The sequence below is a fragment of the Meles meles genome, chromosome 5, assembly GCF_922984935.1.
Source record: "Meles meles chromosome 5, mMelMel3.1 paternal haplotype, whole genome shotgun sequence".
Classification (NCBI taxonomy): domain Eukaryota; kingdom Metazoa; phylum Chordata; class Mammalia; order Carnivora; family Mustelidae; genus Meles; species Meles meles.
The window spans coordinates 153,446,575-153,460,940 of NC_060070.1; the positions used below are offsets into that span (position 1 = coordinate 153,446,575).

General features: G+C 45.8%; 2 protein-coding genes across 3 annotated transcripts in view; both read left to right on the plus strand.

The window, feature by feature from the left end:
* The first annotated feature begins 1,049 nt into the window (after nucleotides 1-1,049).
* On the plus strand, nucleotides 1,050-9,419 carry ZSCAN26 (zinc finger and SCAN domain containing 26). 2 transcript variants are annotated; one of them, XM_046004755.1, is made up of 4 exons: nucleotides 1,050-1,067; nucleotides 5,313-5,790; nucleotides 6,076-6,196; nucleotides 7,677-9,419. In XM_046004755.1, the coding sequence occupies exons 2-4, from the start codon at nucleotides 5,362-5,364 to the stop codon at nucleotides 8,576-8,578; spliced, it is 1,452 nt and encodes a 483-aa protein (XP_045860711.1). In that variant the 5' UTR covers nucleotides 1,050-1,067; nucleotides 5,313-5,361; the 3' UTR covers nucleotides 8,579-9,419. The 2 variants fall into 2 exon arrangements, with proteins under 2 accessions (XP_045860711.1, XP_045860710.1); XM_046004754.1 differs by lacking the exon at nucleotides 1,050-1,067 and adding an exon at nucleotides 1,076-1,141.
* PGBD1 (piggyBac transposable element derived 1) overlaps nucleotides 6,083-14,366 on the plus strand; it is a 30,782-nt gene continuing 22,498 nt past the window's right edge. Inside the window, exon 1 of the mRNA XM_046004742.1 lies at nucleotides 6,083-6,196. The gene's annotated coding sequence lies outside the window, so the exon portion shown is untranslated. The remainder of the gene's footprint in view (nucleotides 6,197-14,366) is intronic.

Consider the following 14,366-nt stretch of genomic DNA (forward strand, 5'->3'; position numbering starts at 1 on the left):
ATTCAATACAATGCCAATAATCTAAGCCTTGATACTATGAGTGATGTTTAAGAAGCCTGCCATGGTAGAGAGTTTGAAAGGGGCAGTAAATTAAGATATATTTATTTCCTTTTTAAATTTTATTTATCCTTCACATAATTTTTAAAAAATTTATAAGCCCTTCTTTAGAAAGAAAAAAAAATCAGACATATGAGCTTTCTGTGCAAGAAAACTGTTAACTTCTAATTAGTAAAGTATTTGCGTTGACTACATTTGTTTGCCTAAGGAAGTTTTAAGGTGAATTTATTTAATTGCTACTTCTGAAATATACTTCGAAGCTCCTGCCACCCAAGGAGAAAGGTTAACTCTCCTTGTCCTAATGAAACGTGTTTTTTTTCTTTTGTTGTGATAATTGCAATGCTGAAAACACTGAATAAATTACCTTTCATAAAACAATTCATATATTTAATGATTTTTCAAAACTCTCAACTATTTAAACATTAGTTTGTTTAGATTTTTTAAAAGGATTTATTTTACTCAAAGACCATAAACAACAGTTTTTGGTAGGATGAACAAGAGGGGATATTTCTCTTTTCTTCTGTAGAATTATTTTGGTAAAGTGCTATCTTGACGCTTTTTTCCCCCTGAAAACTACATTCACTGCAAAGTATGACTGATTATGCTTTTATAGTAATATACTTAATTTTCATTACCTTAAATCTTTCAATCCAAACATGTTTCATTGTTCAATTTAATATTCAATTCTTTGATACTACGAAAAAAATTTTAAAAAGCAATAAATTGACACTGTTGTCATTGTGTTTAACGACTTTCTAAATTGGGGAGAAATGGAAAAGTATGTGTCTGTATTTAATCTGTGAAGGGGCAAAGTAGAAATGCCAGTTCTTCGCGGTAACACGAAACCGAACTGGCCCGTTTTCACTCTAATAAAATGAACTTCGCGGTGGAGAACCGCCGGCGCACGCACCTGCGCGCCGCGAGTGGGCGGAACTCCGCCCCGCTTCGCGCGCCGGAAGCAGGACACCATCGAGCCGTGGTCCTCCCGCATGCCTAGAGCGGAGGCGACGGTGAGCTGGGGAGCGGGGTTGGTGCAGGGTGAGGACCTCGGACCTTGCTGGAGCGTCCCCGGCCGCCCCTGCGGGTGGGTGCTGCGTGTGTGCTGACTGCGCTCCGACTGGGAAGGTCTTGTAGCCCCGGGCTGGGAAGCAGCTGGTGCCCTGGGTGCAGAGGAGCCTTCCGCGACAGAGGGCCCGCAGGCCGGGGCGGGGGCCTGGGGCGTCCCGAAGCTGCGGATCGGCTCCCCTGGGCACAACTTAAGCAGCAATTGTTTCGTCCATTGAACGCAGTTTTAGACACGTGTTGAAAGTCAACCTTAGAGGGTAGTGCTTGAGCAGAAACCTGAAGGACGTGAAAAGACCTGTGTGGCCTTTGGGGGCACGCGCTTTCAGGCCGAGGGGACAGCCAGTGCAAAGGCCTCCGAGCTTGCTTGGCTTTCTAAGGAGTATGCTGCACGGAGACCGGGAATGTAGACCCGACGCAGTGAGCGGGGCGGGGTGTGGAGAGGAAGGTATGGAGAGGTTGTGTGTAGAAGTGGGCGTTGTGTTGTGTAAGTCATTTGGTCGTTTCTCGGTGTGAAGAATTTTTGGAGGATTTTAAGCAGAGGGAAAACATGTTCTGACTTAGGTTTTAAAGCATCTGTAGCTGGGAACTCACGATAAGGTTAGACCCCGGGGCCGCAAGAACAGAATCAAGTGAAACTATCACCGGTACTTCAGTAGGAGATGAGGATGCCTTGAACTTGGATTACTGTAGACGTGGTTAGTCGCTGTCAGATTAATGATCTACCTGGAAGGTGGAGCCAGCAGGCGTTGCTGTTGGATCAGATGTCGATTATGAGAGAGAGAGAGAAGGCAAAGTTAAGTCCAAGGGTTTAAGAGCTCTTGGAGGAAAGATCTGAGGTTGAGCTTTGGGGTCTTGTGTAAGTTATTAAACGCTCCATGGCTCAGTGTCCCCTGTGCAGTGACATTGGCACCTGTGTCTTTTTTTTTTTTTTCCGGTTAAGATTTTATTTATTTGTCAGAGAGAGAGCGTGTGGGCGCGCACTAGCGCACAAGTAGGCAAAGGCGGAGAGAGAAGCAGGCTCCCTGCCCAGCAAGGAGCCCGATGCGGGCGGGACTCGATCCCACGACCCTGGAATCATGACCTGAGCCCAAGGCAGCGGCTTAACCTACTGAGCTACCCAGGCGTCCTGACAGCTGTGTCTTGATACAGTTGTGTGAAGATTAAATGCATTAATACTCAAACTACATAAAACAGTTGTGATGCCTTATTGTTTTATTATGCTGAGACATGAAGGGTATATGGGCACTAATGAGAAAAAAAAAATTGGGGACTTAAAGAGTGTTTGATGTGGAAGGACCAGGAAGAGGAGAGATTATCGTGAATTTGAGGAACTGAAAGTTCATTAGATCATAAAATTTTAAGCCATATTAGATGTCTTTAACTTGATACTAAGGGTAGTGATGAATTACTTAATGCAGTAAATGCACAGCAGAGATACAGCCCTTTCTCCGCTTTAGAAATATCACTGTTTGCAGTGTGGGAAATAGACTGGTGAATCAGAAAGATCAGTCACAGTAGTCTGGATCAGAGGAGATGGTGGCAAGGGGGATGAAGAGGAGAGAATAGATTTGAGAGTTATTTAGGCAGAATCAATAGATCTTGAATGATCTGATGCATAAGATATGAAAGCAGGCTGGGAGGGTCATTTATTATACTATTTATTATATATTGTGTTTGGTGTGTTTAATCCTGTCATAGAAATGACCACCACTAAGTTAGCAACCTGTGTTATATATCTGTATTTGAGTTCTCCAGAGAAGCAGAACCAATAGGAAATACATAGACACATAGAGACAGATTAATTATAAGGAATTGGATCATGAAATTACAGAGACTGGCAAGTCCCCAAGATCTGTAGGGTGAGTCAGTGAGCTGGAGACCCAGGAGAGCCGATGGTTTAGTTCTGTTCTGAGTCCAAAGGCCTGAGAACCGGAGGATCCAATGGCACAGTTACCGTAGGAAGTGGGAAGGCCAGCAGGCTTGAGATCCAGGAAGAGCCGATGTTTCCATTTGAGTCTGGAGGCCAGAAAAAAGCCAGTGTCCTGTGTGAAGGCGGTCAACCAGGGAGAATTCTCTTACTTGGGGAAGAGTCAGCCTTTTTGTTCTATTGTGACCTTCAACTGATTAGATGAAGCCCACCTACATTTTAGAGGGCATCTGTTTCACTCAGTCCACTGATGTAAATGTTCCTTTCATCCCCAAACACCCTCACAGAAACCCCCAGAATAGTGTTGTTTTTTTTTTTTTAAAGATTTTATTTATTTATTTGCCAGAGAGAGAGAGAGAGCATAGGCAGGCAGAGTGGCAGCAGAGGCAGAGGGAGAAGCAGGCTCCCTGCTGAGCAAGGAGCCCGATGTGGGACTCGATCCCAGGATGCTGGGATCATGACCTGAGCCGAAGGCAGCCGCTTAACCAACTGAGCCACCCAGGCGTCCTCCAGAATAGTGTTTGATCAAATATCTAGGCACCCCATGATCCATTCAAGTTTTCACATAAAATTAATCGTTGCAATACCAAACTTTTATTTCTGGCTAATAAACATCACTTCCTTTGACTTTTTTATTTCTATTAAGAACAGTAAGATTTAACACTTTATATTTTAAGTCCATTTTTTGACCAAAAAAATATATATATGTATATAATATATATATCAGTTGAGAGTTACCATGTCCACATCCAGGACTGTGTAACAGTAAGCTGTATTTGGAGCCCAACCAGGTTTTATAATGTTTTTAAACCCAAGAGCCAATTTTCACAATTCATTTAGGTGTCTGTTTAATCTAGAACAAGGCCTCTTTTTATTTTTGTGAAATCGACTTTTGTAGATGAGCTGCATTCAGGATTTATCTGAAAGTCTCCTTGTTATTAGATTCATGTGAAACATTTATTTAAAATGCATAAGCAAGGGGCGCCTGGGTGGCTCAGTGGGTTAAAGCCTCTGCCTTCGGCTCAGGTCATGATCCCAGGGTCCTGGGATCGAGCCCCCCATCCGGCTCTCTGCTCGGCAGGGAGCCTGCTTCCCTCCTCTCTCTCTGTCTGCTTGTGAGCTCTCTCTGTCAAATAAATCAATAAAATCTTTTAAAAAAATTTTAAAAATGCGTAAGCGAGAAGGCACAGGTTGGTTGTCTGACTGTTGGTGTTGCTGGGCTTGACTGAGCATTTAAGTTTGTGGCTGTGGGATGTCTCCATTGTTTCTTTTGTCATTAATAAGCAATCATGTGGTGATTCTTTGAGACTGAGAATGTCCTTTTTCCCCGCTCCTTTGCTGAGACTTTACCCATTTGTGGTCCTTTTTTCTTTCTTTTTTTTTTTTTTAAGATTTTATTTATTTATTTGTTTGTCAGAGGGAGAGAGAGACAGAGAGCACAAGCAGGCAGAGTGGCTGGCAGAGGGAAAAGCAGGCTCCCAGCTGAGCAAGGAGCCTGATGCGGGACTCGATCCCAGGACCCTGGGATCATGACCTGAGCCGAAGGCAGATGCTTAACTGACTGAGCCACCCAGGTGTCCCCCCATTTGTGGTCCTTGATTCAATCCATTATTTCCTCAAGCTGAACAATCATGATTTTTCAGATTTGTTATTCCTGCTCTGTCAGCTGGCAATCTTGTGTGGAACAGAGTTTTCTCATTTTGTACGTCTATTCCGTTTTTAGGAAGGGTTGTTTCCGAGAGAAAGGGGTTAATACTAATCATTGGAATTGTGGGAGTACAGCAAAGGTGTATTGCTGTTGTTGCTGTTAGCACTGCTGCTCCTGTGATCTTTTCTTTTTTTAAAGATGTATGTATTTATTCATTTGGGGTGGGGTGCACAACGGGGGATGGGGACAGAGGGCGGAGGAGAGGCCAACCCCACTGAGCAGGGAGCCTGATGCAGGCTTGATCCCAGGACCCTGGGATCATGACCTGAGCCGTGGGCAGATGCTGCACCAATTGAGCCACCTGTTTCTGTGATTCTTGTTTGTTTGTTTGTTTTTAAGATTTTATTTATTTATTTGCCAGAGAGAGACACAGCGAGAGAGGGAACACAAGTAGGGGGACCGGGAGTGGGAGAGGGAGAAGCAGGCTTCCTGCCAAGCAGTGAGCCTGATGCCGGGTTCTGTCCCAGGACCCCTGGTGCATGACCTGAGCCGAAGGCAGACACTTAATAGTGAGACACCCAGGCGCCCCCGTGATTCTTGTTTTCACATTGGCAGAAGGAGACAGCGAAAAGGAAGCTCTCTGGGGCAGAGCGGAGGCAGGCCGATGTTGGGGATGGCGATGGCGCTGGCGAGTGCCCATTCCCCAGCTCCTCTGAATCTGAAGAAGGAGCAGCCACGGACCGGAAAGGAGGATCGCTGCTCTGCTTGGGAGCAGGGGTTCAGGCTACAGGGAGAGAGCTCAGGCCTTGGACAAGAACCGCTGTGCAAACAGTTCAGGCAGTTGCGGTACGAAGAGACCACAGGGCCCCGCGAGGCGCTGAGCCGGCTGCGGGAGCTCTGCTGCCGCTGGCTGCGGCCGGAGATGCGCAGCAAGGAGCAGATCGTGGAGCTGCTGGTGCTGGAGCAGTTCCTGACCATCCTGCCCGAGGAGCTGCAGGCCCGGGTGCGGGAGCGCCGCCCGGAGAGCGGGGACGAGGTGGTAGTCATGCTGGAGCACCTGCAGTCGGAGCTCGGGAAAGCCGGACAGCGTGCGGTAAGGAGCGGATAGGGCTCTTTTGCAGAGAAGCAGGACCTGAGACCTTGGGCCAGAGCAGGGGCATGAGTTCAGCAGCAGGAGAACTGCTAAGCTGTAGTTCCATTTCTTTCCAGTCTGGCTACTCGTGCTGTAGTTCAGCCTTTCCCACTGTCCGCTGTGAGGAACTGAATGTGCTCATGCCCCCTCGGGTTCCTCTTTGCTCCTTTCTCACAGGGAAGTGTTTCCTGAAAGTTTCCTCCTAAGCCCTCAGGTCCCTAACTGACCCTACATAACTGTCCCTAGGGCCCAGACCAGGCAAAGAAGCAGAAGGTGCTTGCAGAGGAGGCAGCGGCCCCTGTGGCAGAGGTGCGGGAGCCGCAGGTCCAGGCCCAGCGGGACGTGCCGGGGCCCAGAGAAGAGAAGGGTAAGGAACAGTGGTGTCCTCCCTCTTGTGCCGGTGCGCTTCGGCGTCCCCTGCGGAGGCACAGCTTTTGTGTTTGTCTTCGGTTGGGTTTATTGAGGCCTAATCTACACTCGGTAGAATTCACTCTGTGAGTGTCCTGGTCAGTGAGTTTTCACAAATATGACAAAAACTCAGTTGTCTAATCACCACAGTCCAGATCTGGAAGATTCCCATCAGCCCAAACGCTTCCCCCCGTCCTTCCCTTGGCGTTTCTGTTCAGCTGAAACCAAAAGCTTCTCCCATACTGTCCTTCGTGTCCTCCTCCTTCCTTTTACAACGGGGTGACTAGACAAGGACTTCTAGTGTCTCACCCAAGGCAGAGAACCCCAGCCACGTGCACCAGTCCTCATTTTTTCTTGTCTCCTTCAAGTTACTGTAGTATTATTACTGTCTTTTGTTTCTAAATGTGACCTAGATTCGTTTCTTCCTGTACAGTATTTTCATTGTTGCTTAAATCCCTCTTTCTTGTTTCTGTCCCTTATATATATATTTTTAAGATTTTTATGTATTTGAGAGAGAAAGCACGAGAGCATGAGCGGGGTGAGGAGCAGGGGAAGCAGGCTCCCTGCTGAGCAGGAGCCCGATGAGGGGCTCGATTCCAGGACCTGAGATCATGACCTGAGCTGAAGGCAGATGCTTAATGGACTGAGCCCCCCAGGCGCCCCATGATGAGCATATGTTTTAAGTACAACAAGGAAATGTGGTCATAGTAGATCCTTGACACTTGATCCTCTGGGTCTGTTGAAAATGCTGTTTTACACTCAAAGTTCAGGTCATTTTTGGGTTTCAGAGCCGCCCCCTTTTTTTAGTTGTATATGTCATTAGATCATCGTTGGAAAAGGCTCTCTCTTCCTTTAAGCCCTTCCACCCTGTGGGCGGCTGCAGGAAGATGTGCACCCAGGCGCTCCCAAACCGTTTTCAAGAATGTACAGCCGTTGGGGCGCCTGAGTGGCTCAGTGGGTTAAGCCTCTGCCTTTGGCTCTGGTCATGATCTCAGGGTTCTGGGATCGAGTCCCACGTCGGGCTCTCTGCTCAGCAGGGAGTCTGCTTCCCTTCCTCTCTCTCTGCCTGCCTCTCTGCCTACTGCCTGATCTCTCTGTCAAGTAAATAATAAATAAAATCTTTAAAAAAAAAAAAAAAAAGAATGTACAGCCATGCCCTTTGAGACCGTTTGCTTGCCTGCTAACTTTGTGTGCTGTATGTATGTCATAAGATCAAGTTCAAACTGTTTAAGATAAGCCGCTTCCTCAAACAGTCACCGTCCTCCCCCGAGCAACCACTGCTCACGGTTTCTTGTGGGCCACTGCATATCTGTTCTGTGCTTCCGCAGCATTTCCACTTGGCACACACGGCTTGATTTAAATTTATTCCTCCTAAAGGCAGATTCCCTTCCCTAAGCATCAAAAAGCAAGTAATTGGTGGTATGTATTTCGTGTTTCAGGTGAGGGAACAAAGACTGAGAATGGGAAGACGGTTGCACAGACAGACCCTCGTGGAGGAGTGGAATCATCTGGGAAAGTGTCTGAACTTGTAGCACCTGGTCCTGAGGACCCTAACTTGGAACAGCAGCAGGTCAGGCCCACGGAGAAGACTGAGTGTAGATGCTCAGAATGCGGGGAGGGCTTCACCCAGAGCTCAGACCTGGTTCGACACGAAGGGACGCACGCAAAAGGAAAGCTCTGTGGCTCTGAGGCTTGTCAGAGTCCCAGGCCTGGGGCACATCAGAAAGTCTGCTCAAGAGAGAAGGGTCATCAGTGTCACGAGTGTGGGAAAGCCTTTCAGAGAAGTTCCCACCTTGTCAGACACCAGAAAATCCATCTTGGCGAGAAGCCTTATCGGTGCAAAGAGTGTGGAAAGGTGTTTAGCCAGAACGCAGGCCTTTCGGAACACCTCAGGATCCACACTGGAGAGAAACCTTACCTGTGCATCCATTGTGGGAAGAACTTCCGGCGCAGCTCCCACCTCAACCGGCACCAGAGAATTCACAGCCAGGAGGAGCCCTGTGAGTGCAAGGAGTGTGGGAAGACCTTCAGTCAGGCCCTCTTCCTCACGCACCACCAGAGAATCCACAGCCACTCCGGAAGCCATCGCTGTAACGAGTGCGGGAAAGCCTTCAGTTTGACCTCAGACCTCATCCGCCATCACAGGATTCACACCGGAGAAAAGCCTTTCAAGTGCGCCATATGCCGGAAAGCCTTCCGACTGAACTCCCACCTGGCCCAGCACGTGCGAATCCACAACGAAGAAAAGCCCTATGAGTGTAGCGAGTGTGGCGAAGCCTTCAGGCAGAGGTCGGGGCTTTTTCAGCATCAGAGATGTCACCACAAACACAGTCCGCCTTGATGGCGCATCCTCTCTGCCGGAACATCAGGGACAGCACGTTGACAAGAAGCAGCACTTTAGGAAGAGTCACTCCAGCCGGTTCGAGCCTCCGAGAACTCCAGGGGCCAAGCAGGAGCCTCTGCCCCTTCACGTGTGCTCAGCTGCAGAGCACGATGATTTGACCCTTGGTGGGACTATGGGAATAAGCGGAGCAGCATTCTTCACTGCGGGACTTCTCTGAGCCTTTAACTTGGTGAATGTACGATTGCACACCTCCATGTAGTAGAGACCCTCATGATGGGTGAGGCTTTGGAGTCAGCAGTGAGTCAGCCAAGTACCCAGGGATTTATAGGCTTGAACGGAGCAAGAGCAGGTCGATAACGTTTGCGTCTGCTACAGCAACAGCTATAACGTAAAACTAAAGATGTTTGGAAATACCCCACTCTCACAGGGATCTTAAAGTGCAGGTTAAGGTTGGCATTTCCCCCACTGGCTTTACTAACCACCCCTGCATGCATCCCCCCACCTTCCCCCACCCCAGTCAGCAGAAGCGTTTTAGAAAGCAAAGAAAATTTAATTCGACCAGTTCCCACCCCATTCTTGTCACAATACCTCACTGATTGGAGTTAGAAATCCAGATTTTATTTAAAGTATGGGAGAGATTTCGTAAGTCATTTGAACGAGCAGTGTTGAGTTAAATCAGGCAGCAGCTGTCTTGCTCGGTAACTCCAGGGCCAGGTTAGTGGCTCCGGCACAGACACTGTTTAGTAAGTGGGGAAAGAAATTAGACTTTTTTCCTTTAAGGCTGATAATGCAATTTTATTTTTTATTTATTTTGTAAAGATTTTATTTATTTATTTGAGAGAGAGAGCATGAGTCGGGGGGAGGGCAGAGGGAAAGGGAGAGAGCAGATTCTCTGCTGAGCACAGAGCCTGACACTGGGCTTGATCCTAGGACCCTGCATTCATGACCTGAACCAAAGTCAAGAATCAGATGCTTAACTGACTGAGCCACCCAGATGCCCCCGATAATATGATTTTTAAATGTTTCTTGTTCTGGAATTCTTTGGAAGTCAAATAATAAAGTCAGCTAGGAGGAGATCATGATATTTATACTGTGAATATCAAAGTGTCATGGTAATGATGAAGAACACTAAGCTTAGGGGAGTCCGCCCTTGAACAGTCATTGCTTGCTGATTGTGAGTAGCTGTCTAGGGTATTGTGTCTGGGAAGAGTGTCACAGTCTCCTTTGGGAATGAACCCTCGGGTATTGCTGAGGATTTGGTTCAGCTGCATATAGTTTAGAAACAAGGGAGGAGTGACTTCACAAAAGCTTGTTTTTCTCTCAGAAAAATCCAGTGACAAGCTGTCCAGGACTGATAAAGTGGTTCCGTGACACCACTAGGGACCCTGTCTCTGCTTTTCTGTTAACCTCCTAGTGCACACCACCCGTCCTGAGGTTGTCACATGATCCTCGGTGGCTGCTGAAGCTCCAGCCATCACATGCAAAATGCAGACAGAGGCAGAAGGAAAAAAATTCCTCCCAGTTCAGCCAGCTCTCCGTGCACAGCCTCCTAGAAGTCAGTTCAGCACATACGCTGCAGACTAAAACTTGGGAAAGGGAATCTGGAGAGTGTCTTGTGGTCTGTGGAGTGCCCAGCCGGAATCTAAGCTTCTGTCACTAAGAAGAAGGCAAACATGAAGGCCGAACAGGCACTTTGCAGTCTTGACCCACTTCCCAACTGCATCTGGCTGTGGGCAGTCTGACCGACTCCCACCGTTGATGCCATTTCCTGGAGGAGGACCAATATGGGGGAGAAGCAGGGCAACTTCTTGAGGCAATTTTGAAGACTCCATGGAAACAGTAATGTTCGATTCCTTAGGAAGTCGTAAAGCTGTCTTTCATACTGCCTTGATGGGTAAAGTTAAGTGGATATGAGGGATTTTCTCCCCAAGTGTTTTGACAGCTGTGCCGAGGTCATACCTAGGCACTCAGCTCTGTATCATAGTTCAAATCTGTTTGATTCTGTTCCTTTAAGAAGGGAACAAAGAATAAAGAACAAAAAATGTCTTTATTATTCTCATGAAAAAGCAATGACAGTGACAAGAGCTAAAGTATGAGAGTGATACACGCTCTTTTTTTTAAAGATTTTATTTATTTATTTGAGAGAGAGTGAGAGAGCATAAGAGGGGAGAAGGTTAGAGGGAGAAGCAGACTTCCCGTGGAGCAGGAAGCCCGATGTGGGACTCGATCCCGGGACTCTGGGATTATGACCTGAGCCGAAGGCAGTTGCTTAACCAACTGAGCCACCCAGGCTCCCGAGAGTGATATAATCTTAAATACCTGGAAAATTTAGCTTTCTTTATGATGATTCTGTAGTACGTGCATTATAAGTGTTCCAAATTCATGGACACCAACCAATTAACCAACCTAATCCCTCACACAGTCCCAAAGTCAGTGGTGGTCTCATCAGTACCCTGGGGGCATAGTCATAGCCACTTGAATGTAAGTGTTGGATATAGGTCTATTTTATTTTTTAATTTTTTTGAATGTGAGCATGGGGGCAGGGAAGGGAAGAAGGAGAGGGGGCAAGAGAATCTCGAACAGGCTCCACGTCCAGGACCCGGAGATCATGAGCTGAGCTGAAATCAAGAGCCAGGTGCCCGTGGATATGGGTATAGTTTAATAACATGCTCTTCTTCTCTATTCTTGAAGGTTATAGGAACATTGAGCAAAGGGCTAAATGTTATAGCAGATCTTGACGAAGGTTTTGCTTGTGATGCAACCCATGTTAGATGCTCTAGAAGGAAAGCCAAAAGTCTGTTGAGAGGGCAGCAACCCGGGAGGGATGAGCTGTATCACAAGGTATCTTACTGATCGGCTTTTCTGCTGGGATAATATCCTGTAATGTTCAGAAAAGATGGTCCTTGTATGTCTTCATTTCCTGCTCACTTTCTGTTTAAAAAACAAGTTATTAGTAAGTGTGCCATTATAATGTAGTATGGAAAAACAGAAAAATAAAGCACCCTAAATTTTCACCTGTCAGAAATCATCACTGTTTAATGTACACACACACACACACACACACATTCAAATGGTGATTAGTAAATACTGATGATTTCTGCTTAATTTTTAATATAATTGTCCATGGTTTATCTTCATAAATTTTTTTTAAGATTTTATTTATTTATTTATTTGACAGAGATCACAAATAGAGAGGCAGGCAGAGAGAGAGGGGGAAGCGGGCTCCCTGCTGAGCAGAGAGCCCGATGTGGGGCTCGATCCCAGGACCCCGAGGTCATGACCTGAGCCGAAGGCAGAGCCTTTAACCACTGAGCCACCCAGGCGCCCCTATCTTCATAAATTCTTAATAAGTTAATATATAAATTAAATTTGTGATAGAAATTCATATATTTTGTAAAAAACCTTGAAAAATGTAAAGAAAGCCAATCATTCTGCATCGTGGTCTAGATAGACTCCCTTAATAATGTATTTTGAGATACTGATCTTTTTTATGCACAAAAACACTTTTCTACTGGATTTCATGAACAGTTTTGACTCGTAAAAGAGAAGGACAGTCCATTTGCCTGTCTGCTCAGTCCATTCTAGACCAGTTCTGCCATGATCTGGGTGGGCAGTTGCCATGTGATCCTTCTCTGACCATTGACGATTGGACTCGGGTGAGGATCGCCTAAGCTGAGCATGGTCATTTGGATACCCCTAGAAGTTTGATACTGGGTCACAGACTCTGGTTGGTCTCTATTAAACATTTGAACAAGAAACTAATCTAGAGCTGGAACCATTTTTGTGGTCACATAAAAACCAAACGGAAACAAAGCAGCCCAGTGAGAAGTAATGAAGTAGCAAGTCCTGAAGCCGGAACCCATGAAGGCCCAGATAGACTCAGGAGAAGCAACTCGGGCCCTCAGCTCCTGAGGTCGGCCACACTCCCAGCTGGTCCTGGGAGTCCAAGGAACACCAAAAGCAAACAAGTTTGCTTTTGCTAAACATTTAAGTCCATTTGATTGGGTTTCTGAACCTTGCTAACAATTTAAAAAAAAAGTCCCTGATCAAGACACTCAAATAACTAAAAGTGTTCATGGGAGATCATTTAATTAAAAAATTTTTTTTAAGATTTCATTGATCAGAGCGAGCGCGGAAAAGAGTACAAGCAGCAGGAGGGGGAGAAGCAGATTGCCGGCTGAGCAGGGAGCAGGTGCAGGACTCGATCTCAGGACCCTGAGATGGCCTGAGCCGAAGACAGTTGCACAACTGACTGAGCCTCCCAGGCGTCGCGGAGATGATTCTATGGTGTATGTTCCCATTGTTAGTCATTTATGGTTTGTCACCACAAACATTCCAGTGAACATTCTCGGACATAAGAGCTTTGCTCACTTTGTAGAACTCTTTTCCTTCACTCATTTCCTAAAACTAGAATAAATGGGACTATGCGGTAGGCACATTTTCTAAGGCTTTGGATTCATTTGCTAAATTGCCCTCCAGAAAGGTTATACTAACCTGTGCCTTCTGTTAGCAGTCTGTGAAAATGCCCACTTTTTCATACCCACATCAAACATGAAAATTATTCTTTTGCAAATTTGACAATCTGGTGCATATGAGATGAGTCCTCTTTTAAAGTGGTTTTAAAATAATACTTCTGGGGCTCCTAGGTGGCTCAGTCAGTTAAGTGTCTGCCTTTGGCTCAGGTCATGCTCCCAGGGTCCTGGGATTGAGCTCCATGTCTGGTGCTCTGCTCAGCAGGGAGTCTGCTCCCTCTCCCTCTACTCCTTTCTCTGCTCCTGCTCTCTCTCTCTCTCAAATAAGTAGGATCTTGAAAAAATAATAGTTTTGCTATCAAAGTTGAACATATACTTGCATGTGAATTGGTCATTTATAATTCTAATTTTGTGAACAGCCATGCTCACATTTTCCTGGATTTTTCAATTAGATTCTCTTACTTTTAAACAAACAGCAGTACCCTTAAAAATTAATAGGGGAGCTGTATATAAAATTTTAAATGCACATGCTCTTTGACAGATCAATTCCAATATGTAGTATTTAAGCTGGAATTACAAAAATACATGAAGATATTAAACGTTCTCTGCAGCGTTACTTATACAATACACATATATACATATATACACACATACTATACAACAACTAAACAGCACGTACACACGTACTATACAATAATAGGGACAGTTAGGTAAATTGGGGTGCATCCATACAATGGAAACTATTAGGCAGTTAAAAAATAAGCTGATATGGAAAGATCCAAACTATCTTAACGGAAAAGGCTAAGGAGCAAATTCATGTGAACCCATAAGTGTTTTAAAATAAATAGCTTACATATTCACTAAACAAATGTTTATTAAATGCTACTCTGTGACTGGTAGTGTCCTGGGAAAACATACACAGAATACCATTAACCAACAACCATTAACATTGGTTAGCTTTGGGGATGGGGCACATTTCATTTTACAGTTTCTGTGCAATTTTAATTTTTATTGTGCATGTATAATCCGCATATTTATTTATTTTAAAGATCTTGTTTATTTATTTGACAGAGAGAGATCACAAGTAGAGAGAGGGAGGCAGAGAGAGAGGAAGGGAAGCAGGCTCCCCGCTGAGCGGAGAGCCCAATGCGGGACTCCATCCCAGGACCCTGGGACCATGACCTGAGCCGAAGGCACTGGCTTAACCCACTGAGCCACCCAAGCGCCCTAATCCGCATATTTAAATTTTAAGAATTTGTGCTGCTTGCTAGATTGTAATTGTTCACTCATCTAACCAGCAACCTGAGAGTATC

Bases quoted from the DNA above. Each gene is read 5' to 3' on its own strand.
- ZSCAN26 (XM_046004755.1), top strand. From the start codon at position 5,362: ATGTTGGGGATGGCGATGGCGCTGGCGAGTGCCCATTCCCCAGCTCCT. The intron at 5,791-6,075 runs GTAAGGAGCGGA...AACTGTCCCTAG, and splicing joins GGAAAGCCGGACAGCGTGCG to GGCCCAGACCAGGCAAAGAA. The intron at 6,197-7,676 runs GTAAGGAACAGT...TTCGTGTTTCAG, and splicing joins GGGGCCCAGAGAAGAGAAGG to GTGAGGGAACAAAGACTGAG.